Source organism: Fukomys damarensis, unplaced genomic scaffold, assembly GCF_012274545.1.
Source record: "Fukomys damarensis isolate Sample0158 unplaced genomic scaffold, DMR_v1.0_HiC HiC_scaffold_27, whole genome shotgun sequence".
Classification (NCBI taxonomy): Eukaryota; Metazoa; Chordata; class Mammalia; order Rodentia; family Bathyergidae; genus Fukomys; species Fukomys damarensis.
Window position 1 is genome coordinate 17,280,787 of NW_022900939.1, and position 24,231 is coordinate 17,305,017.

General features: G+C 57.1%; 3 protein-coding genes across 4 annotated transcripts in view; all 3 read left to right on the top strand.

The window, feature by feature from the left end:
• The first annotated feature begins 329 nt into the window (after nt 1–329).
• Nucleotides 330–5,829, top strand: Syt8 (synaptotagmin 8). Of its 2 annotated transcripts, none has more exons than XM_019209320.2 (9): nt 330–468; nt 3,240–3,344; nt 3,451–3,620; nt 4,264–4,362; nt 4,479–4,637; nt 4,711–4,878; nt 5,020–5,125; nt 5,221–5,354; nt 5,451–5,829. In XM_019209320.2, the coding sequence occupies exons 2-9, from the start codon at nt 3,251–3,253 to the stop codon at nt 5,682–5,684; spliced, it is 1,164 nt and encodes a 387-aa protein (XP_019064865.1). In that variant the 5' UTR covers nt 330–468; nt 3,240–3,250; the 3' UTR covers nt 5,685–5,829. The 2 variants fall into 2 exon arrangements, with proteins under 2 accessions (XP_019064865.1, XP_033612623.1); XM_033756732.1 differs by having other exon boundaries at nt 3,244–3,344.
• Nucleotides 5,830–7,244: 1,415 nt separating this feature from the next.
• On the top strand, nt 7,245–9,770 carry Tnni2 (troponin I2, fast skeletal type). Its single transcript, XM_033756733.1, has 8 exons — nt 7,245–7,291; nt 7,879–7,906; nt 8,122–8,128; nt 8,622–8,663; nt 8,750–8,878; nt 9,023–9,112; nt 9,241–9,417; nt 9,592–9,770. Exons 2-8 carry the CDS (start codon nt 7,899–7,901, stop codon nt 9,685–9,687), a joined length of 549 nt encoding a protein of 182 aa, XP_033612624.1. The 5' UTR covers nt 7,245–7,291; nt 7,879–7,898; the 3' UTR covers nt 9,688–9,770.
• Nucleotides 9,771–19,680: 9,910 nt separating this feature from the next.
• The window catches only part of Lsp1 (lymphocyte specific protein 1), a 32,387-nt gene continuing 27,836 nt past the window's right edge, over nt 19,681–24,231 (top strand). The window contains exon 1 of the mRNA XM_010635642.3: nt 19,681–19,845. Within this exon, the coding sequence (XP_010633944.1) occupies nt 19,778–19,845 (68 nt within the window). The 5' untranslated portion in view covers nt 19,681–19,777. The remainder of the gene's footprint in view (nt 19,846–24,231) is intronic.

Below are 24,231 nucleotides of genomic sequence, written 5' to 3' on the forward strand. Positions count from 1 at the left end.
CCCCCTGATTTTGGTGGACCCTGCAGTGCCAGGAGGCTGCCTTCTGGCCAGGCAGCCATGACTCAGCCCGTGTGGTGTGCTGAGCTGGTGCAAGCCAAGTCCACCCTTTGCAAAGGTCTCCCAGATGGGCCTATCACCCACTCTCATAAAGCTTGGTGGGCTCATGACACCCTCACCTCTCAAGCACACCTGCAGACAGGCCAGAGCCCAGCCACCCCTCTGCTTTCAGGGCAACTTTCCTCACAGGGGAGTTTCCTGGCTCCTGAGGACCAGCAGTTCCGGCCATGAGGTGGGGCTCCCTGAAGCCCAGCCTCCCACTCTCCCCCTCCTACTGAGATGCTCCTAATCAGTAGAGACGGAGCAAACGCCAGGTTCCGGCTGCCATTTCCAAGCGGGACCAGCCTCCTGGTGGTCAGAGCCTGAGAGGAAGGCCTGAGGCGGGCTGGCCATAGGAGCCGTGGGCATCAGGTGAGGTGCTACACTCTTGGGACCCACCACCCCACACCTAGGGGCCTGCTCTTCAAGAGGAAGGGCCCACAGAAAATTGTTCCCACTGAAGCCCAAGCTCCACTGGAGCCCAAGCTCAGTTAGACTGGCAGTGGAAGGAACTACTTAGCAGAACTAACTAGAAAGTAGAAAGTGCCTGGCTTGGGAAGACAGACCCAGCCACTACTCAAAGGTGACTGGGCGGAACAGGCACCCGAACCGCAGAGGCCTGTGGCAAGTTGAGCACCTGTCCTTGCCTGGGTTCCCTACTGGGAGGAACCAGAGTGCAATACAGCACTGGGCTGCTAGAGGAACCAAGGCTCATACGGGCCTTGAGGGTGAGTGGGACCCGGTGGAGGGAATGGGATTAGGAGGTGCCTGGAAGCTGCAGGAATGAGCCAGCTGCCCTGCCTAGAAGCTCAGAGCAGAGATGGATTCACAGAGCAATGGGGGGTGGCACGAAGGGCGACTTGGACAGGATACCTCTTTCCCTTTCCTGGGAAGAGCAGTGCTCATTACCAGAGAGGGTTTTCTTTAGTAGGCCAGGGAAAATTGACCGCCAGAGTCAGAAAGCAAGAGAGGTGCTGCCAGAAGACAGCTGAGAGTGTCCCAGGGGTGAGGCGGGAACCAGAGAGCCCACTGTCACTTGTACCTGTATTGCCCCGGCTTCTGGGCACTTTCCCCAGAAGCCCGTGGAGGTGAAGGCTGCTGGCAGGTGAAGACCAATGAGGCAGACAGTGCCACCTGGTGGCTGCTTGCCTGCCAAACCTTTAGGACCTAGAGGTCTCAAGGGACCCTGAGCTCCCCAGGACAAGCTGTGGTGTCCCCAGGGCCCCAGAATACTTCAAGGCTAGCTTCCAGACAGCACCTGAGGTCCTTGTGGACAAGTTCTCCAGGCAGCCTGGGAATCCTGCCAACCTGTAACACCAAATCCAGATTCTAGGGCCAGCCCACCTACTCTTAGGTGCCTGAGGTGGGATGAGGCCAGGCAGGGTGCAGGGAGGGCCATATGCACATATGTCTTCACACAGAAAGAGACCATACTGGCAACATATCCCAATTTCCAACCATAAAATCTTGAATGAAGCTACTTTACTCCAAAATGCACTTAGGATCTGACATTTCACTGAGGGAGCCATTTCTCCCCCCAGCTGGGCCAGGTTGTGTGTGTGGGTGGGGGAGGGGAGGCAGACCTGCATCCAGGGGCCCTGCAGGACCCTTGGACCCAAGGAAGGAAGGCCATGGACAGAGGGACTGCCAAAGCCTGAAAGCTCACCTTCCATCTCCATGTCAGGGTCTTCTCAAAGAGCCCCCTGAAAAATTATGGATGAACTATATGATATTTGGGGCCCAGTACAGAATGACAAAAAGCCTCTTTTTGTTCGAAAATGAGGAATTTCTAGAGGCAACAGCAGGCATTAAATCCCACATTGGCCCCTCTGTAATACTTCCAGGCCTGGCCCCTCTGCTAGCCTCACAGTTAGGCACCTGGGTTCTAGCCTCAGTCTACTGGAAACCGCACAGGCCCCTGGAGGGAGGCAGGAGAGATGGCCCTCTCCTGAGCCACTGCCCCTTTCTCTGATCATCCATCAGGCAGCAGTGGGGATCAGTTGTGAAGTTATGGGGTCCCTCTCTTTTCTTCTGTGCTCTGTGCCAGGTTGGGGGAAGCAGCATGCGTGGATCTAGCTCTTCTACTAATCGTGAGGGCTTGGGGATCTGGGGGATGGTTCTGCAGAGGGTTGTAGGTCTTGTAGCAGAAGTGGAAGATTAGGAACCCAGACTCCAGGCTGCTCCAGGAAAAGGGGAAGAGAAGGGCTGAACCTGAGAGCCTTCCCTGGGCCTGGGGTCACAATGCACGGCAGTGCCCAGCTGGGAACCTGCCCTCTCTGCTCATGGGTGGGAGGAGCCAGCCCAGTCAGATATGCTCCCTCCCAGGCCCCAGGCAGATAGGGTGCAGGAGCCAGGGCAGCTTTGCCCTCCTGCCCACCCTACTTCCCACCCACATGTGAAGGGTGGCCGGTAGGGCAGGCAGGCAGGCGAGTCTGGGCAGGTGGCTGAGTCAGTGAGGAGGAATGTTCTGGCCGCTCCCGGCTGCACCCTGCCCCTGCCTGCCCCCACCTTGCCCTGGTCCCCAGGTGTAGCTGGCCCAGTGCCCACCCATGCCAGAAACACATCTTCAGCCCAGGCTTGCTCAGAAGAGCACCCACCCACAGCCAGTCTGTCCCCGGACCCCTGGGTCCCTCCCAGGTCCTCCTGGGCCTGGGACGACAGTGGACAGGTCCACCCTGAGCATGCTTGCGAACCGTGTTTAGCCTTGGACAAAGCGGCACGTGATGAGCCATGGAGAGAGGAGCTTCCCCATGGGTGAAGTGGGCCCGAGGAAGGGCCAGGGCCCAAGAGGGAGAGGCGGGGAGCGAGGGACTTCCTGGAAGAAGGATTTCCTGTGAGGGAGGAGGGACAGTGAGGCAGAGTCCAGGCTGCCCAAGCCTGGCCCACGTGGCTGGGGATGGAGCTGGGAGCTGGGGGAGGTTGTCAGGAGCTAGGCCCATGACAACTAAGCTGGAGCTTTCGCCAAGCCAGCACCTCCCTTCCTTGGCTTCCTGGGCTCAGAACCCTCAGCCTGCCATCCTGGGCTGCCTCCTGGCCCAAGCATACACTGTGCTGGCTGCTGCCAGGATGTTAAAACAGTGGGCAGAGCTTGGGGAGCCACCACCTTCATGACCTGGCCTCCCTCCATGAGCTTCTCCTCCAAGCCAGCAGGAAGATGGGTCACCTATCAGATCCTCAAAGCACCCCAACTCCAGCTGGCACCACAGCCATGCCTGGGCTCATTCCAGACCTCGTTTCCGGGATCCTCTGTGAGTGGCAGGACCCTGAGTGTCAGAGGGATGTGGGGATGGCCTGGCTGGGCGGGGGATTGGGATTTCCACAGAGGCATCTCAGCCTCCCATGCCCCCACCCCAGGGCCCCACTGGGCACTCATTGTTGCTGCTCTTGCTGCTGGTGTCCTCGCTGTTTCCTGTTTGCTCTGTGCCATCTGCTGCTGCTGCCAACGCTGCCGTCACAGGAAGAAGCCCCAGGACAAGGTGGCTATGGGCCTGGGCAGTGTCTGCAGCAGCACCACCACCCACCTGGTGAGGAGCAGCTCCACATTGGCTCAGTCCTGAGAGGACAATGCAAATTCTAGTCTCTGGAGCTCAGGGCAGCCCAGGAAATCAGGGACAAACTCACTGCCCAGGGACAGTCCGATCTATCCATAAGCAGGGGTAGGAGGACCTTCCTGGCAAGAGAAAAGGAAGAGCAGAGGTGAGGAGGATGCATTGCAAAAGAGGGCATATGGCTGAGCATGGTGGTGCACACCTACAATCCCAGCCCCTGGGGTGCCTGAGGCAAGAGGATCACCATGAGTTCAAGGTCAGCCTGGCTACATGGTGAGTTCAAGTCCAGCCTGAACTACATAGTGAGACCCTGTCTTGGGGGGAGAAAAAGGACAGTTGTTGGTTAGTGGGTCACTGGGAGTCACAGCAGGTTCTTCACTTGATCTTAGCCAAAAGGCCGAGAAGCGATGTCACAGCAGGTTCTTAAGGAAGACAGCAGTGCAACAGATGACACATGTGGAGGGATTTGGCCAGTCTCACAGAGCTGATCAAGGGATGTGAGCCCTTCTAGTGGCCTGACCTGAAGGAGGGTGGCTTGGCCTACATCTTGGAACTTGCTGCCTGGGATCCCAGAGGTCTGATAAGAACACATGGTCTTCCCTGTCCCTGCCCAACCCAGGTGCAGCCAGATGTGGAGAACGTGGATTCCAGCTTGGGGGGCCCTCGGCAGTGGGGGCGCATACAGCTGTCTCTGGAGTATGGCTTTGGAAGCCAGGAGGTGGGGACCCCCAGAGCAGGCTTGGAGTACTGAGGCTAATGGAGGGTGATGGGCGGTGTGAGGGTGTTGGAGGTGACCGGAAAGGCCTGCTGGCTGAGCTCACTGCTGGCTCCCAGATCAGGGTGGGTCTGAAGCAGGCGGCTGACTTGAGGGCCAAGGGCATGGCAGACCCCTATGCCCGTGTCAGCGTGTCCACGCAGGCTGGGCGCAGGCACGAGACGAAGGTGCACCATGGGACACTCTGCCCCGTGTTTGAGGAGACCTGCTCCTTCCACGTGAGTCCCGGGCAGAGTCAGTGAGGGGGTGGCCTTTGGAGCCAAGATGGTTGGCTCAGCACCATGCCCATAGGTCCTGCCGGCAGAGCTGCCCAGTGCCACCCTGAAGGTGCAGGTGCTGGACTTCAAGCGCTTCTCAGAGCATGAGCCACTGGGGGAGTTGTGCCTGCCACTGGGCACCCTGGATCCCCAGCATGTCATGGAGCACTGGTACCAGCTGGGCCCACCGGGCACCAATGAGGTGAGGCTGCAGTCCAGGGGCAGAGCTAGTAGGACCCTTTCTCCAGTACCTCAGGGGAGACTGAGGCTCAGCGTGGCAGCTTGGCGACTGTAACACTCCAGACAAGGAGGAGTCTCCCAGAGAGCCTTCTTGCTCCCACAGGCCGAGCAGATGGGGGAGCTGTGCCTCTCACTGAGGTACGTGCCCAGCTCCGGCTGCCTGACTGTGGTTGTGCTAGAAGCCCGAGGCCTGAGCTCAGAGCTGGCAGGTGAGAGCCACTCTTGCCCACTCAGGTAGATGGAGGGCTGGGGCTCTGTCAGCCCTCAGACCCTGGATGTCCTTCATCCACTCTTGTCTGCCCAGAGCCCTATGTGAAGGTCCAGCTCATGCTGAACCAGAAGAAGTGGAAGAAGAAGAAAACATCCACCAAGAAGGGCACTACTGCCCCCTACTTCAACGAGGCCTTCACCTTTCTGGTGCCCTTCAGCCAGGTCCAGGTGGGCTGCTGGGAGGAAGGACAGGGAGGGGCGGGACCTTGCGTTGGACCCAACCGACCTCACCTTCCTCCCCCACACTGGCCTGTTCTTGTGCAGAATGTGGACCTGGTACTGGCTGTCTGGGTCCGGGGCCTGCAGCTCCGGGCTGAGCCCTTGGGCAAGGTGCTGCTCGGCCCCCGGGCCTCTGGCCAGCCCCTGCAGCACTGGGCAGATATGCTGGCCCATGCTCGGCGACCCATCACCCAGTGGCACTGCCTGCAGCCTTCCAAGGAAGTGGACCGCATTCTGGCCCTGCAGCCCCGCCTGCGCCTGCCAGTGCCTCGCCCTTGAAAGCATCCTGGCTCTCAGTTTCTCTAGACAGAGCCACGGACACTCATTGAGGCCACCTGTGGAACTGTGTAATAAAAGCATTGTCCTGCCATGTGTATCCTGCTGGTCCTGTGGGGACGCATAGGCAGGCAGGGTTCCAACCTCAACCCCATGGCCCACAAAGGCTGGGGGAGGGTCTTTGCTTTTCAGACCTATCAGACCTCAGCCTCTGACCAGGAGTGAAACCTTGATCTGATCCCTGGATGGGACTGCTGTCCTTTAAGAGCCACCAGACCCCTCTGGGTCCAAGCAGGAGGAGGCAGGAGGTGGATCCCTTCCCATATGACATGTGGGGGACGGCATGGAAGGAGGAGATGGAGCTTTGGGGACAATATATGGTACTGGGGGCATTGTAGGTAGGGACAGTGTATGGAGGAGACCCAGAACTTTTAGGGACCAGCAACACAAGGTCTCCCCAACATGAGCAGCAGGGGGCAGTAGTCACCTTCAGAAGCTGTTTAGGGCCTTTGGGGGGCAGCCTTGGCTGGGGATGCACCTCCTAATCCCCGCACATCTGGACGGCTTTAGCGGCTCCAATCTTCCTGCATCTCATGTCTCCTCTGATCCCCACGGGCTGGGGAGCAGGCAGGGCTGGGGCCAAGGTCCCCACCACTCAGAGAGGGTGCCAAGTCACGAGCCAGTGTCTCTGTAGGGTGGAGCCTGCAAGGGTGGGTGGGGGTGAGGGCCCAGGACCGGGTGAGAAGGGTGATGTAGGGCCTGCCAGGGCAACAAGGGGCCCCAAGCTCTCACGGTTCACAGAGAGGTTCCCAGGGTGGTAGCGTCACCATCCTCGGGGTTGATGGACATGTTCTGAGTTGCCTGTATGAAGGTGCCCGAGGGCCAGGTGTTGTGGCAGCCAGGGAGGAGCCCAGCTGCTCATCTAGGGGGCCCCATCCTGCTGTGGCTCAGGGTGGGAAGGCAGGGTCATGCAGAGTGGAGAGCAGCTGCCAGGGTCCTGGTCACTGTGCCAGGACCAGGGGAACAGGTTTGGGGGTTTGTTTCATCCCTAGGGTTGGTTTGGGGGCGCATGTGCTGGCTTTGCCTGAAGGACAATGTTTGAGCAGTCAAACATAGGACCAGCAAGAAGCAAAAAGATGGGGTGGGCCGAGCCCAGAAGGGTAGACCTGACACTGAAAGGGGGCCAATGAAGAGCCAGGCTCCAGTGGAAGGGCCTTCCTCAGGCAATGAGCTGTGTCCACTAAAGCCCACATGCAAACCACACATACTGTCCTCAGGCTCCTTGCAAGAAAAGGGAGACTATCTCAACCTCGTCACTGAGCCCTAAATAGAGCAGCCCAACCACGACACCCTCCCCATCAAGACTTCTTGGACAGGATGGCAGCAAGTGGCAGGCTGCAATCGCCTGGGCTGGGCCGGGCCAGGCAGCCTGGGAAGGTGGGGAGGTCTCTCTGGCTCTTTGTGCCCCCATTGGTCTGAGGAGGACTCCATGTCCTTTCTGAGCAGGGGCCCAGCCTAGGGAAAGCCATTTATACCCCTCCCCCTGGGCCCACCAGCCCAACTCGCAGCTGCCGGCCTGACCTCGCTCCCAGCCTTGCTGCCCAGACTAGGTGAGGCCCGGCCTGGCCCATTGAGGCCAGAAGACAGGGTGCTCTCAAGCTAGCTTGCAGAAGACTTTCTGGGGCAGGGGTTTGGGGGCAAGGGGGCCGCTGCCAGCAGCCCTCTCTGGGGGCTTCTGCAGAGTTGGGAGTGAGAAGTAGAAGCTTGGGGAGGTGTCTAGGATGGGGCAAGGGTCTTGGACAGGTCTCTGATGACCAGACCTCGATTCTAGGATACTGGCTAGAGGAGTCTGTGGTCATGCTAGCCAAGACCCAAGCCCCCCGGCCACATCATGCAGAATTTTCTTGCATGCACTTAAGTCTGAGGCCAAAGGAACAGAGTTAAAAATATCAGCATTGCTCTGGCAGCCACCTGTGCTGGCCCGGCCCACCCCTCCCTCAGGGACAGCTGCAGCTCCTCACCCTGCCTTGGGCATTTTGGGAACACTTTCTCCTCTTACTTCTTACTCTGGGGAATTCTTCCAAGACACTGTCCTCTAAAAAGACTGGAGTCAGGGCAAGGCACAAGGGAGCCTATCTGCCTGCTGGGTGCTGGCCTCCTGTGGGCGGGCCCTGACACCTCTGCTTTCTCCCCACAGGCTAAGTTCCAGACCTCAAGATGGGGGAGTAAGTGGCACCCCCCGTGGGGTCCCTGCTGGCCACTCCCTCCTCTCACTGGGGTGGGGGGTCCCAGCATCTCCTCACCAGCACCCCTTGTCCACCCTGACCACCTCCCTTCCTTCCCTCTGCCCCATCACACCCTTGGCTACCCCTACCCACTAGCCATGACCGTAACCTCTCTCTTCTCTCCCCACCCCCTCTCATCCTTCCTCCTGGGACAGTGAGGAGGTGAGTACCTGTTTGGGGACCTGAAACCTGGGTGAGGGGACAGGACTCCCAATTTAGGATAAGTCAGAGGGAAGAGCTTCAAGGTCCTGAGGCCCAGGGAAGATACTCCTCCTTCAAAAGTGCCCCACCCACAGAGACTGGTGACAGAGGAAGTGGCTGCCCAGTGCCTTATGGGGCAGAGGAAGTGGGGCTGGGGCCTGGTCACAGGAGTGTCACTTCTTCTTCCTGATTTCTGCACCCCCATGTACCTCCAGCCTCCCCCTCTCCCTTGTCCCATCCCCCACTCCCAGCTCAGAGCCACCTGGGCCAAGCGTTAGGCCAGAGCACTGCATCTCTGGGGAAGCTCTGGGCTGAGGAAGTAAAGCCTGGGCTTGGACCAAGGCCTCCTTGGAGCCCTTGGTTCAGCTGTCCCAGGCAGGCACCCCTGGCCTGGGGGGCTCTGGAGAGAGGGGGTTGGGAGCCAGCCTGACTCTGTCCCTTCTGTCCCCTGCAGAAACGCAACAGGGCCATCACGGCCCGGAGACAGCACCTGAAGGTCGGTGCAGCCGCAGGGGTGCAGGGGTGGGTGAGGGCGGGAGTGTGAGGTCAGTGCGGCCTCTCACCATTCCCCTTGCCCCTCAGAGCGTGATGCTCCAGATCGCTGCCACTGAGCTGGAGAAAGAAGAGGGCCGCCGTGAGTCGGAGAAGCAGAACTACCTGTCAGAGCACTGCCCACCCCTGCACATCCCTGGTTCCATGTCCGAAGTGCAGGTACCAGCTGCCTGCAGCCAGTACTCCCTTGGCCTCAGTTTCCCCACTCAAGAGAGCCAGCGGGGTGGTCAGGGCAGGGCAGGGGTGGGCCACTGCAACCGCAAGTGTTAGGACAGCTGCCTACCTGCACCCTCCCCACCCCAGGAGCTCTGCAAACAACTCCATGCCAAGATCGACGTGGCTGAGGAGGAGAAGTATGACATGGAAATGAGGGTGCAGAAGAGCACCAAGGAGGTGAGAAGGGGCAGGGCCACTGCCAGGGGGTGGGGCTTGGTGGCTTGGTGGAGCCACTGTGGGGAGGTGGAGGGTCGGTTTGGCGTCTGACTCTCCCATGGCTTTGCCATGGCCTCCCTCCTCTGCAGCTGGAGGACATGAACCAGAAGCTGTTTGATCTCAGGGGCAAATTCAAGAGGCCCCCACTACGGCGGGTGCGCATGTCCGCCGACGCCATGCTGAAGGCGCTGCTGGGTTCCAAGCACAAGGTGTGCATGGACCTGCGGGCCAACCTGAAGCAGGTCAAGAAGGAGGACACAGAGAAGGTGGGCCATGCCCCTATGGAGATAAGCCCCACCCCCTATGAAGGTAGAACCCCACTCCCATGGGTAGCTCCCCTCTTTCCTTAGGGACCACGTTGAGGAGGCTCCACTAGTCCCTGTATAGAAAGGAAACTGAGGCTAGGGCATCTGTTGTGCTATGGCCTCTCACTCCACCAGGAACGGGACCTGCGCGACGTGGGTGACTGGAGGAAGAACATCGAGGAGAAGTCTGGCATGGAGGGCCGCAAGAAGATGTTCGAGTCTGAGTCCTAGGCCTCAGGGCCCCACTAACCCCAAGGAAGCATCGGCCAGCTCGGCCTGGAAGGACCTGGCTTCATCTCAGTGATCAATAAAGGATTCGACTTCCAGGACTGATCTGATCTGGTTCTGGAGCCTGCAGTGTGTCTGCACTGCCAGGCAGCCTTTGAGGTTCAGAGAGGGGAACTCACCCTGGGCTGCCTCCGGTGGCTGGTGGGTGTGGCCAGCATCAGCTCCCGGGTGTCCCCTGGACTCTTCCAACAACTCAAGGATTGGAGAAGGATGGCCATGGGGGCCCCAGTCACAGCTGAGGAGGAATCCCTGGGGAATCATTTGTCCCTTTGCACCCATAGGTGGAGACCCTCTCCCAGTAGCACAGGCCCAGGCTGGCTGTACAGACACTCCCAGTGCTTAAGCAGCCCCTGTTTCTCCTAGGCCCCATTGTTCTCAGGAATCCGTCTGAGAATGAAAGTTGGGACCTACTTTGGTTGCCTTGGTTGCAAACTCCACCCCATCCCCTCTCACTGTGCTCCAGGGCAGGTATCCATGCCTATGTTCCATGCCTGTGTTCCACGCCTGTGTTCCATGCCTGCTCCGGCTCTGGGCAGCCAGGCTTGAGTTGGGAAGGATGAAGGTGAGACTGCGTGGTTTGCCCTAGTCTTCTCTATCACTTCCTGAAGCCAATAATGTCAAGCCCAAGGGACTTGGTACACCAGTACACCAAGGGACACCATCATCTGGGCTGCTTCAGTGCTTGGCTTAGTAGAAGAGATGCTACAGCCAGAGCCTCCAGCCTTATCGCCCATCCCACCCGCAAACCCTGGGTCTTCTACCTGGCCCCTGGGCTGCCAGCTCTGCTCCTGTGGGGCCAGGCAGCAGGGCAACCTGGAGCAGAGCAGGCACAGGCAGGTACAAGTAGCCTGGGACTGAGCACCATGAAAGGCCAAGTCTCAGAGGAGGCTCCAAGGAGAACAAGTGCCAAGGGAGACTGAGCAAGTGGGACCCAGTATGACCCTGCAGAGCCAAGCAGATCCAGGGACCATGACTTCACAGAGCAGACTCGACCCATGGAGACCAAGAGAGCCAGGCAGCTCAGTGTACAGGGACTGTGCCTACCAGGAACAGGGCTGGACTCCATCTGAGGGCAAGGGACCGAGGTCTGTAGAGCAGGGGGAGGTAGGGTGCAGCGGACCCTTCTCCCAACAGGCAGGATTCAATGCTGTCCAGTTTAGGTGGACACCCAAAGGGGGAAATTATCCCCCCACCTTTTAAGAAAGGAAATGCCAAGCACGTGATTCCAGATAGGGGTCATCTGAGGCAGATGGGGTGGGGAAGAGCAGGAAGCAAGGTAGGGTGGGAGCTTCTAAATTATTATAGATTTGGGGGGTGCTATAATTCTTGGGCTGGATAGTGGATTTATGGGTGCTTACTGCCTTTTTCCAGTGGATGAATGAAGCAAAAGAGGCTTACGTAAATCGAACCTAACCAGACAACAGACGTCAAAGCTGGCTCTACCCTGAGCCCTGCTCCTGCCGTTCTGCTTATGCTGTGTTTCCACCCCACTGGGGTGTTCTTGGTCCCAGTGGGAGGGATGTATGTTTATACAACAGGGAGGGCTGAAGTGGGTGATTCCTGCGAAGCAGGCAGCCCAGCACTGCCTGTGCCAGCTGGGCATTTGAGAAAGACCTCAGCAAGTGGGGATAGTCAGTAAGGAGGCCAGGGAAGAGGGAGGATGGAACGGGAGCCACCATCGGGTCCTGCGAGGAGAAGTGAACAGATGGAGACATTGAGCAGTGTGGTCCCCAGGCCACAGTGGCTGAGGGAGGTGGGGGCCAAGCATGTGCCATTCTCTAGGGTTGAAGAAGACAAGGAGCTGGCTATGGGGTTTATGGGTCTGTGGGAACCACATGGGGAGAGGTGGCTGAGAGCAGGTCTTGGGCTGGAGGTGCACATGAGGGTGTCCTTGGAGGTGAGATGGGCAGACAGGCTGGGTGAGCAATCAGAGGGAAGAGGAGGCAGTAAGGTTAAGAGGATGAGAAGCTTCAGTGCCTGGGGGTGGCAGTCAGGGGTCATGGAGGAGAACGCAGCTGTTGGTTTCCCAAATGACCTGTACTCAGCAGCTGCTGGGAAGAGAGGAAGCAGAGGAAGCATGCAAGGCCACACTTTCAAAATTGTGGCTACCGAGGACCAAGGGAAGGAGGAGCTCAGTGGGCAAGGCCGCAGGAGCACAGACACAGGTGTGTGGGTTTGGCTGCACAGCTGATTCCTGCCCATCACCCCAGGAGGCAGGGGCACCAAGGGCTCTGCCAAGACCATCTTCTGCCAAAGGAACTGGACATGGAGACTAGAGGGCTGGGCAGGGGCTTCACAGAAGATCAGATGTGTTGTTAAGCAAGAAATATGGATCAAAACAAAAATACAATGGCAGGGAGCAGGTCACAAAAAAAGCCTGGTAGACTAGATAAAAGTCAAGTTTCAGTGTTAGCTATGTGGATGTCGATGGCTGTACTATGATCCGGTAAGAGAACGGCTTCATTGTTAGGAAATAGATCATAAAGTCTTTAGACTTAAAAGATGGAGAGAGGGATGGAATGAGAGGCAGAGAAACAGAAAACAATGGATGCGGGTGTGCAGAAGCAAAATTTCTCTACTCTTCTTATTCTTCACAGAGGTAAGCTTGAGGTCATTTTCCAAAAAGTCAAACTTTTCTTCAAATGTTTAAACAATAAAATTCTTAAGGGACAACAACAAGGATGGAGTCAAAAGCTAATGAAAGTCAGTGGTCAAGACTTCAGAGGCCAAGGTGTGAGCAGGAAGGTGCCAGGGGACACCCTGCTTGCTCTTGGGTAGCCCTGGAGGATTCAGAGGAGGCCATTCTTCAGAGAGGACCAAAATCCATGACAGGACATCGTCACCTCTAGGGGCCGCAGAAGGGGAGACCAGACAGGTTGGCCTGTGCAGGCAGTCTCTGTTACTTCTACCTTTGCTTTCTGAAATCACTGTTGACTTGCTTTTTGTTTACTCCTCATCTTCCCCTGTCAGTGGGCAGAGTTGGGACTCGGTGTTATACAGTGAGGCCTGTCCCTATCGCTAGGGAGGGCTGAGCACTTACCCAAATACTCAGACCTCGATAGCCATCCATTGAGGGGTAAAGGTACGAGCCCCTCAGGGTAGGGACGGGAGGCTTGTCCTTTCTTGTCCAAGTTTGCAGGGCTGGACACAGCTGCACCAAACAGCCCCTCTCCCCTGGCTGCTTCTGCCTCCAGCCCCTCAGTCCCCCGGACAGCCACTGTCTAGTCACCTCCTAATCACTCCTGCTCTGGCTCAAAGCCTTCCTGGCATGGATGCAATCTCTAGTCCGGCGAGGAACCCAGCCCATGGGAAACTGTAGCACCTCACGATCTTCCACCTCTGGGCCCCCTGAGTTAGCCTGGGAGGCCTTGCTCCCTGTACCCACCTTGAGGCCTCTCCCGCCCCATTCTACCTCCTGGTTCTCTCCCACTTGTCAGCCACCTGCTCACCCAGCCCTGCTTGCAGGCTTCCCTGTCCTGTCCCCATCTCTTCCACCCGTGGTTCTGTCCTCATTTGTCTGTTTCCCATCTTTTCATTGGCCAGTGCGAGATGAGGGGCTGGGACAACACCAGCTCCAGCTCATGGACTCTGTGTAACTCCACTGTCCAACACCCAGTGCCCCTGGGAAGGGCTCCCGATTCACCTGCTATGGTGGTCTAATCATTCCCTTGTGTGACTGGTTCCCGTCCACTGCATCTACATCCCAAATCCTCTTCTTGTCCCCACCTGTGTCTTATGCCTATGTGCGCAGATGCTCTTGCCTTTTCTCCCTAGACCCCACATCTCAGGCAAATGGGGCAGAATACCCTTTCTTGTGGGTAAGTACACATCTTGCAGAGAGATGTGTGTCCCCATGACATGTGTTATGGTCTATATCCAGATACCTCCCTAAAGCCTCATGGGATCCTAGTTGGGACCTTTGGGAGGTGATTGGATGATGGGGGCATTTTCGCTGACTTGCTGTTAGGAGGGGTCTGATTGGAAGAGGTGAGTTACTGTGGGCATGACTTGGAAGATTATATCTCCCTTCCTCCTGTGACCCTCTCTGCTTCCTAGCAGATGTAAGCAGCTTGCTCCTCCAGACCTTTCCCATAGGCTGCTTCTGCTTGGGTCCTGCTGACTGTGCAAAGACTGAGACTTTTAAGATGTGAGCCAAAAGAAACCTCTTCTCCTTCAATTTGCGTGCATTGGGTATTGTGTCTCAGCAATAAAGAAAGTGACCAAGACAGCATGTGTCTGGGCCTGGTCCCAGGACTCTCACCTTAGAGTCTTTCCCCTAACTCACTGTCAGGACTCAGGTCCTCAGAAGAGCAAAGTCCCCCCACCCTGGCCTGAGGAAAGGGATGCAGTGAGCTGCTGGTTCCCACAGCTGGTCTTGCCTCCCTGACCAATTGATCCCTGTGTGAGATTCCTGAAGCCACCACTACAAAAGGCTACAACAGGATGGCTTCGACATCAGGTAGTCATTCTCTCATGTCCCGGAGGCTGGAGGTCACAGGGCTGATTCCTCCTGAGTCCTCCCAACAGGGTCTCCTCCCTGAGTCTTCACATGGCTGTCCCTCTGCCTGTCTGTGTCCTGACCTCCCTGTTTTGCAAGGACCCCAATCATGTTGAGGGCCTATCCAAGTGATCTTGCTGTAACCTCTTTAAAGGTCTTGGCTTTAAATTCAGCCACATTCAGAGGCGCTGAAGGTGAAGGCTTCAACATGTGAATTGAGGGGGCTCAGCTCCGCCCACAGGAGTCCCTGGGGCATTTGGGCTGTCACCTAGCCTCACTGGGACTCTCAGCAGTCCTGTCCTGGGCCCTCGCCCCCTCCTTCTGCTGCCCCTTCCCACTCTCCATCCGCACAGATGCCCCTCTTAGCGCCCCTGAAGTTCAGGCTGCCCTTCTCAGGGCTCCACTACCTGTGCTCGTGGCACTGCCCTAGGTTTCTCACCCTAGGCTGGGCCTGCCCATCCCCCCTGTCTGTCACACTGACTCCTATTGGCTGGAAATGCCGTGACCCACCCCCCAACATTTGCTGGCTGGGGTCCTACTGGGACCTCAGGCCCCCTGTTCTGGCCAGAGTCACCGAGCACCATGGCTAAAGCCACATGTGCTGTTGCCCCTCCCTTGTGAGGCTCATCCATGCCCTTGACTCTGTCCTCATGTCGTGGACTCCCTGGATTGCTTACCTCACCCACTTTCTCCGGTCTCATCACCCACCTGTCCCTAAGCACGTAGCTCTCTCTAATGCCACCCTCCCTGAGGAAGTTCCTGCTCTGTGAACAGCTCACCTCCACGTGCCCCAGGCTGCACAGGGTTGAGGCCTCCGGAGAGGGCCCATCTCAGCCCCTTATTTCTGTGATAACAAAATACCCGAGGCTGAGTCTTTTATGAAAAACAGAAATTGATTTCCTCTCAGCTGTGGGTGTCAGGAAGCCCAAGTTGGGGTGCTTGCAGATTCAGTGTGAGGGGAGTGCTCTCTGCTTCAAAGAGGGTATCCTGGTGCTGTGTCCTCATGTGGTAGTACGCAGAAGGCACAGGGATCCTACTAGTTCCCTGGAGCCTTTTTATTCTGACTCAATCCATTTCAGAGGATGGAGTCCTCTTGCTGTCACTTCCCATAGCCCCTTTTATACTTGCAGAGGACCAGCCGTGTCTGTTGTTCCCTTGTCCCCTCATCCACCAAGTAAAGCTGTCCCATCTCTCAGCACCTCTTGGAGCTCTGCTCATCTCTGCATCCCCTCCATCCAGCACTCCTGCCTGCCTGTGCTTAGCCACAGGGGACAACAATAGGCATGGACTTTGCCCACATCTTATCCTTGCAAAAGTTCTCCAGAGATGTCCCCAGAGATCCTCACCTGGACTCCAGGCTGTGCCAGCCATTCTGGCCTCGGCCCGTGTCCTTCCGCCCAGTGCCTCTGCTCCATCCTCACTTGCTCATTCCCTTGTCCCTGTGCTGCTTGCTGGGCCGAGTCGAGCCTGGGGACAGGGTGATGGATGAGACAAGAACCCACTTGCCCCAGGCCATCCTTGCAGAGTGAATGAATGATTCCAACTGAACAAGTGACTGGATGTGATTCTCGGGGTGATGCTCAGCTTCCAGAGGCTGAGCCTGCTCTGGTGAGCCTGTCGTCAGCCGAGCACTTGCGGCTCGCAGACAGCATGTACTGGGATGTGGGAAATGACTGATGGCCAGAGACACTTCCCCTGCGCTGCCTGCTAGTGCAGATGAAGTGCAGATAGGGTGAAGCCCAGGCTGGCCAGAGAGGAACGGAGGGAAGGGGCTGCAGCCTCTTGGAGGTTTGGGCTTTTGAGGTATGAACCCTTAGCACACATGCTCCTCAGAATGGTAAGGAAGGAGGAGAAAGGTGGAAGGGGCTAAATGATCACCTGAGGACACTCAGCACCCTGGTTTCCAGGTCCCCTGAGAAGTGGGAGGAGGGAGCATCATCTGCTGAAAAGGAGAGGGCTGGAGCCAGGGCGAGGGAGGCTGCTTTTGGCCCCTGCAGCACCCTGTAGGGATGTCTAGGCCCCAGAACATCCTCAAGTGGGGCCTGTGGCAAGACACCTGCTAGTCTTGGAGGGCAGGAAGAGGTACCCCACCCTGCACCCTGGGAGGCAATGGGGCTTGTTTGTTGGACAGACGGGAACATCCTGTAGCCACCATAAAAATAAATTGCAGATTTGCAGATTTGGGCTTAAACCACACACTTATTCTTCCCCCTTTCCTCCTCCTCCTCCTCCTCCTCCCCCCCGCTTCTTCTTTTCTGATAGCACCAGGAATTGAACCTAAGGTCTTTATACTAAGCTGCATTCCCAACCTTTTAGTTTTTATTTTGAGACGAGGTTTTTCTTGCAATCCCAGAATATAGGAATTAGAGGTGTGTGCCACCATGCCTAGCTCATGCCATAGACATTTCTCTCTCATACCCTGGAACCTGTGCTCTAGGTGTAGCAGCTGATACCTGCCTGGGCTTCCATGTTTGCTGGGGATCCTTGAAGGTCCTCATGTTGTAGCAACATCACTGACCTTTGCCTGAATGATCATGAGGCCTTCACTCTGAGTGTGTTGCTGGCAGATTTCCCCTTTTAGTCAAGACACGAGTCATACTGGAGCAGGGCCTTCCCCAATGACCTCATTTCTATTAGTTCCATCTGCAAGGACCCTATTTCCAAATAAGGTCACATTGTAGGTCCTGGGGTCAGGACTTCAACATACGAATTTTGGAGGACACTATTCAGCCATAACAGGAAGGATCAGGCTCTACCCCTTCTCGGGAGGGTAGGGATAGCAGAGAGAGGAAGGGGCTACGTAGGAGGCTGGGGGCTGGCTGAAGCTTGGAAAAAATAAAAACTACCATCTGAGATGGGATCAATGAGGTGGGCTGTGGTGATTCGCACCTATAATCCCAGCTACTTGGGATTACAGAGGATGGGCAGGAGGATCACAAATTCAAGACCAGCCTAGGAAGCTAGTAAGTTAGCAAGATCGAATCTCAACACAAAGCAATAAACCCAGGGGTAGAGCACCTCTGGGTTGAATCCCTAGTACTACTGCAAGACAGCCACACAGAAGTGTGTTGCCAGACAGGTCATAGTGGGCCTTCAGGTCAAAGATGTCTTAGTCTGTTTTAAATTGCTATAAAAATAAACCTGATTGGGTAAAGAGGTTTACTTGGCTCATGGTTCTAGAGGCTGGGAGGTTTGGAAGCAGGGTCTGTCTTCTGAATGGGGCCTTCTTGCTGCTCTATGACATGCAGAAAATATCACGTGGTTCTTAACAATCTTATTCTCCAGCTACCCTATGAATCCAAGAGTGGGACCCAATCCCCTCTTAAAGGTCCCATGCCTTGACACTGTTGCACTGGGGACCGAGTTTCCAACACACAGACTTTGAGGGGACCCATTCAGATCACAGCACGTGGCCATGGATTTACACTCAGGCAGAGCCACCTCCATGGGCCTGGAAGGGCCCCTTCTTAGTTTCAGGCTACTCCACCCAGCTTTCGGTCAGTGACTTGTGGGACAGGGAAGATGTGGGTCTCCATCTGCCTCTCCTCTTCAAGCCGTGAAGTTAGAACAACCTCACCGCCATAGGCTGGAGGTGGGTCCTGAAGATACCGGACCCGGAAGTGACCCACCGACAAAGTGTGTCAGGGTGAGGAGTTGCCCAGCCACTGTCCTCCAGGAGTCCAGGAGCCTGAGGGCCCTCTTGGGACAGTCTTGGGATGGAGGCAGCCGAGCAGGAGCCATGGGCTCTGCCACTTGCCTCATGTACTCCTAGGAATGCACTAAGGGGAAGTTGAGAGCCCCAGGAAATAAGATGCAGGAAGCTCTGAGGGAGGAGGCAGCCAGCACTCCCAGGCCTATCAGCTCATCCTGCAGCCCTGGGTGACCTGATCAGGCACTGCCCAGTGATCAATGGTTGGGATGGGAGTGGGATCGAAGTGCCTCCTCTCCTGACTGGAGTGGGGTGAACCAGGCTTGCTGCCTCTCTGTGGTATGTGGGAGGGGATGTGGGCTCATTGCCTCCTGAGTGGGTTTATTGGACCTACCTTGGTGCCTCCCTATCCCAGGCCTCGCTCTGGCCACTCTGTCCGGGGCCCTTTGGGACTTTGCACTGTGATTCTTCAGACCATGGCTTGGCAAAATGGCACTGTTCCCTTCCATCTCCTTGGCTGAAGGTTCTTACCTTCAGCCTCTGCTGCCCTGCACTGCCTTAGCTGGCCCAAGGACACTTTGGTCTAGTCCTCCCAACGTTAGAATCTGAACCCCATCTACCCAGCACTCTGAGGACAGGAAAGGATGGAATCATCCTCAGTCCATCCCTCCATCTGGCCAGTGATCCTAGGAGAGCCACTGGGTCACCCTGTGGAGTCTGGGGATATTAACTGGCTGTGTGGTTAGTTCTGAGAGCCTATTGCATGAGGACGAGGGACAGTGGAGTCAACAGGGGAGGGGAAGGGACAGCAGAGATCAAGGCAGCTACCCAACAGTTCAGAATAAGCAGGACGGCACAAAACAGCACAAGACAATGGGGATACAGAAGTGGAGCACTGTATATAGGGACCCTGATGTCTCTGTGGAACAAACTGGTCAGAGGCACTCAGGGCCATGACCCCAGGCACTAAGGACAGACTCTACCAGTGTCTGTGGGTGCATGCAGAAGTGGGCCACTGTGAAGGCTCCAGAGGCTGAAATGCTGACTGGATGCTCTAGGAGTGTGAGTTGGCTCCCCATCTTGAGGGAGAACCTGCTGCCCACAGCACTCTTGGGGCTGCTCCAGGGACCCAAGAGGTGCATGGGCTGTCCCAGCCTGGTCTCATCCCTACCGGGCCTGTGAGGAGCCTCGTGATCACACCTCTGCCCTTGTCCCCTCTCCTCTCCGCCAAGACGCCTGTAGCTTGCTTCACACTTCCTGAGAGGTGGTTTGGGTTTTGGGTATTTTTTCTCCTTTCCTCTTGCAGCAACAAATTCAAAAAAAAAAAAAAAAAAAAAAAAAAAAAAAAAAAAAACAAAAACCCCCCCAACCCAAGCCCCAGTGGTTCCAAACCTCAACCTGCAGCAGAAGGGGGAAGTGAAACCCGGCTGGGTGGGGGCCCCGGGTGCAGCCTGCCTGCCGAGGAAGCACTGCGAGACAGTGCACACACGGCAACGGCACCGGAATCAGCCCCAGACTCAAGGCCCATGGCGGAGGCTCCGAGTGCCCCAGGCTCCGAGGAGCAGGAAGAGCTGCTGGTGGAGGAAAGCACTGGGTAAGGTCCTATAGCTGCACCCAGGCTGTGCGTCTGGTTAGGGGTACACTGTTCTGTGAACACTTACCCTAGAGGTCGGCTGTCCTGTGGGGAACTTGGGTGTCCTCTTGAGGCCCCTTCTCATCTTGAAGTAAATGTCCCTTCTTTCTGCCTCTGCAGCTTGGCTACAGCAGAAGGGGGAAGTGAAACCCGGCTGGGTGGGGGCCCCGGGTGCAGCCTGCCTGCCGAGGAAGCACTGCGAGACAGTGCACACACGGCAACGGCACCGGAATCAGCCCCAGACTCAAGGCCCATGGCGGAGGCTCCGAGTGCCCCAGGCTCCGAGGAGCAGGAAGAGCTGCTGGTGGAGGAAAGCACTGGGTAAGGTCCTATAGCTGCACCCAGGCTGTGCGTCTGGTTAGGGGTACACTGTTCTGTGAACACTTACCCTAGAGGTCGGCTGTCCTGTGGGGAACTTGGGTGTCCTCTTGAGGCCCCTTCTCATCTTGAAGTAAATGTCCCTTCTTTCTGCCTCTGCAGCTTGGCTTCACTATGGGAGCTTATAGGATCCAATGCCTAGGACCAGGAGAAGTGGACAGTGTGGGTTGGAGGATGGGGAGAACAGTGCGTACGCTGGGGGGACCTGGGCCTGGCCTCAGGAGAATGTCTGTCCCCCCCAACTTCCCCTGCCTCTAAGTGATGGAGGAGGCCAAGATGGGGCAGAAGCCTGTCCTGGGTGCCAGCACTGTGCTGCAGTTGGGGTAGAAATGGGAGAGGCCATGGGTAGAAGCTCTGTGTGTGGGTTTCTAGGAAGAGTCAGCTGTGTGCCATGCCTAGAGCCAGGCAGAGAAACTCAAGCGCCAGCCTGCTCAGGAGCAACTGGGCTCGGAGGGGCCACTGAGCAGCCATCCTGTGATAAGATCGACACAGAGTGGGTGTGGGGACTTGTGCTTGGGCCCTGGCTTGTGAGGAGACCTTTTAAGAGGCCATGGGGGCCACCTAGACCTGGGTGTCTGCCTCGGAAAAGCCAGAAGCAGGCAGTGCTTGGGACAGGTAGGGCTTGGGGTGGGGCTGGGGGCATTCTGACAGTTGGGGATGGGACCTGTGGTGAGGCTGGAGGTCAGTTCTTGAGTAGGACCGTGAGGCTGCTGCCAGGTATGCTGAAAGGAGGAGCTGGGTCAGCCTTAGACACCCAGAGTCCACAGCCCCTGCCTGGGTACCAGGAAGGGTAGCCTTAGGTTATGCTTCCCCCATTGATCAGCCATAGCAGGGTCCCTTGGCCTCAGAATGTCTTGCAAAGTAGATCCTGGCCCCAGGAGCTATGTGGGCTGCAGGCCTTGGCAGTAATATGAGAAAGGAGAGGCATCACCATGAATGGAGTGTGTGAGGGATGGGGAGGTGGCAGGTCAGCTGTACTTTGACCTTTGAATCCCACCTGGGACTTTCTTTGGGGGCAGCTAAGGTGACCTCAGTACCAGAAGGGAGTCAGGGTAAGCAGAGGCTCTGGATCAGGTGTGTGTCTCTGGCCCGGGCTGTCAGGGCTCCCCTCACACTCTGAGGGTCTCTGGGAGCAGGTACTTCAGCGGAGGAGGATGCACAGCATGCAGGGCTGAGGAGGGTCAGAGGACACTTTGCTCCAGCTGAGTTCCATGAGGTCACAAGCTTCTGGGTGCACGGTACTGGGCAACTGGGTGACAGCTGCATCTCGCTCTTAAGTGTCCTCAAGTCAGTGCTGTCCCAGTGCTAGATTGGGCCCTGCCACCTCATGTCCATAGAAGGGCAGAGTGTGAGCATCTTGGCTGGCCCCTGCCTTCCTCCTAGGCCCTTCCTTGGCACCTCCCCTTCAGCTGTCTCAAATGCCTCAAATCCTAGGCAGTTTGGAGATGGCCAAGACTGCCCATAGCCCTGGAGGCCCAGTGGACCCTGGCTGTCTTGGTGCAGATCTGGGGCTGGGCCCACCTGTGAGGGTCTGTCAGGAGCTCTGGAGAGTCCATGGGCCCCAAGGAGCCCGAGCACCTCCCCAAGAACTCCCCCACCCCACTCCCTGCCAAATGTTACAGGAGAGCATGACACTGACCTTTCAGAATGAAACTGACACCTGGGGTGGGGTTGGGCTCTCCTTTCTCAAGCTGACTAAAGGAAGCAGGGATTTTCCTATCCAGAGTAAAGGAGAAGTCCCTGACACCCAGGAGGGGGTGTGTGACCTGGGAAGCCCCCACATGGGAGTCCCCAGGGCCACCAAGGCTGGGTAGGATCAGCTGGGCTATAATAAAGTAGAGGGAATGACCCTGTCCTGTTCACAGAGGGCCAGGGAAGAAGACCACGAGGGTCTTAGGAGACACCTGCCCAGCTGGCCCAACACAGATGAGCACCTGTCCCAAAGGCCAAGTGGTGCCCCCTTCATACTGCGCAGGGCAGGTCCCACCCTCTGGCCTGCAGGACTGTGCTCGTCGCTGGGAGGTGCTCTCTCCCTGCCCTAACTGCTCAGCTGCTGGGTCATTGGCCTGTCCTTGTCCTCCCCACCCTGAGGCAGGGTGTGGCATTTCAACAGGACTGAAAGTGGCTCTGCAGGGAACTCTGGGTGACACTGCATGGGCTTTCCTCTCCTTGTCTCTAGTCTAACCCCAAAAGCAAGCTCACCCCCTCACTGTCCGGATGCTTGAGGAGCCACTGGCCTCGGGGGACTGGGAGAGGGACTGGCATTCATCTGGCTAACAGTAGTGGGAGAGGGCAGGATGCCTTCAGGACCTCAGATCCAACATGACCAAGTCCTGGAACCCCAAACTCCATGAAGGCCCCATGCCCCCACCCTAACTGAGGCCCAACTGTCCCAAGCACCCTCCGTGTCTCTGACAGAAGTCTTAATCTGACTGCTTGCCCCAGCAGACACACTGGCTGCCCTTTTGGTTTACTGTGGAAGAGCCCATGGCTCCCTCACTTACTATCATTTCCCCTCCTCCCTGTGCTCAGCTAAGAGAAGGGACAACTCTGCCACCTGGGCAGAATCCCTTCCTGGGCCATCTATCCCTCTGATGTTCAGTCTGTGGGCTTCAGGTGCCTCCCCAGTCAGAGCTAGGCCAGGCCAATCCCTACGGGCCTTCTTACCTTCACTGGGTCAGGGACCCCCAGAAGAGAGGGGAGGCTGAGCCTTCCTCCTTTGCTGAGGCTGGCAGGTCACCAGCTTTTCCCAGCCTTCCGTCTGGCCCCTTCGTGTCTCCTCCTTGGGTGGGGAGGGACCAGATGCTTGGCACATATGGGAACATCACAGGCCCCATCCAAGATGATTCTGGAAGCCAGAAACCTTCCCATCCACCTGCCCTCTTTGTGGCCCCATCTGTCTCCTAACAGAACAGTCCTGGATCCCACGCGGGTAGTGCCAGGAGGGTCTCAGGGACAGATGGCCAAGCGCAAGACACCTGGTCAGAGTGGCATCCTGAGCCTTCACAGTGAACACATTTCCCTCCACTGCCCACCTGCCAGCCTGTTTTTGTCTTAGTTTCCCTCAGAGCAGGAGAGGGCAGAATGCCTTCAAGACTGGGAGATGAGGTCTCTGCAGGGGAGGGGGCCATGGGCAGGTGCTCTGTGGCCTGGCAGGGAGGGTGCAGTATGAGGTGTGACTGCCAAGGGGGAGGGGAGGGCAGAGCTCTGGACGTGTCCTCCCAGACTAGTGTAGACTAGTGCTTCCGGGGCAAGTAAGCCCCACCCCTGGAGCCTTAGCTTTCCTGCTTGCAAGCTCAGACCATGTCTACTCAGAACCACCACTCACCTGTGAGGGTCCTTGCCAAGCTCTTACTTCACCCCCCAGAGCCCAACAGGTAGCCAGGAGCTTGACAGATACCCTGGAGGCTTTAGTGTGTGGTTGACACTTCGGAGTGCACGCCCCTAAATTGAGGTGCTGGGAACCCAGGAGTGCACTGCACTGGGCTGCCCCTGTGGGTGGCCCAAAACCACCTTTGGTGCATATACCACTCTTCACGTGGAGGTTGCTAAGTGGCCAGGGTGCTCTGTGAGGCAGCACCCCAAGGCTTTCACACACGGTGATGAGGCAGGAACAGCTGGTTGTCTCCCAGGAAGAGGCTCTCAGCTTCTCTTCCAAACCAGCCCTCTGTAGGAAGCCTTCTTTGCCATAGCTTATAAGGACCTCGGAGATGGGAGCCCAGGGCTACAAGTTGCTCTGGGGGAGCAAATCAGGATTGGTGAGGTGCCTGCCCAGGAATGCCAGGGAACACCTGACCCCTCTCTCAGCCCCACAACTACCCCAACACCTGAGCATGCGGAGAAAGCAGTGAGGGGCTGTAGGATGTGGAGTTTATTGGCAACTAAGGGATGGGGGCAATCAGACCTCCCAGTGCAGTCCAGCCCAGGGGGGTCGGAGGCGGAGGCAGCAAAGCCCTGGCCCTTTCTTGGAACCAGGTTCTTGGAGCCAGGCCAGTCCTGTCCAAGCTCCATCTGCTAACTGCTTCCCAACTTGACAAGGAAGAGGGAGTGTCTGATCCCACTGGCTTCTGGGAAAGGGCAGTCTGAGGACCCTGGAGCTGCCCCTTTCTCCCTTCCAGCCTACTTCCCCTAGCAGGACTAGGGAAGAACCTGAGCCTCTGTGCTCCTCAGAGTTGCAACAGGAAAGGGCTGCCTCAGGCTAGCCTCCCACACCTCAGCATGACCTCTGCTGGCCTGGGCTTGCTGGGAGCCAGGCTGGAGTGGGAGTCACCTCCTCCCTACATGGGGAGGGTGTTCAGGGTCCAGGAGACTCTGTCTGCCAGGAGTCGG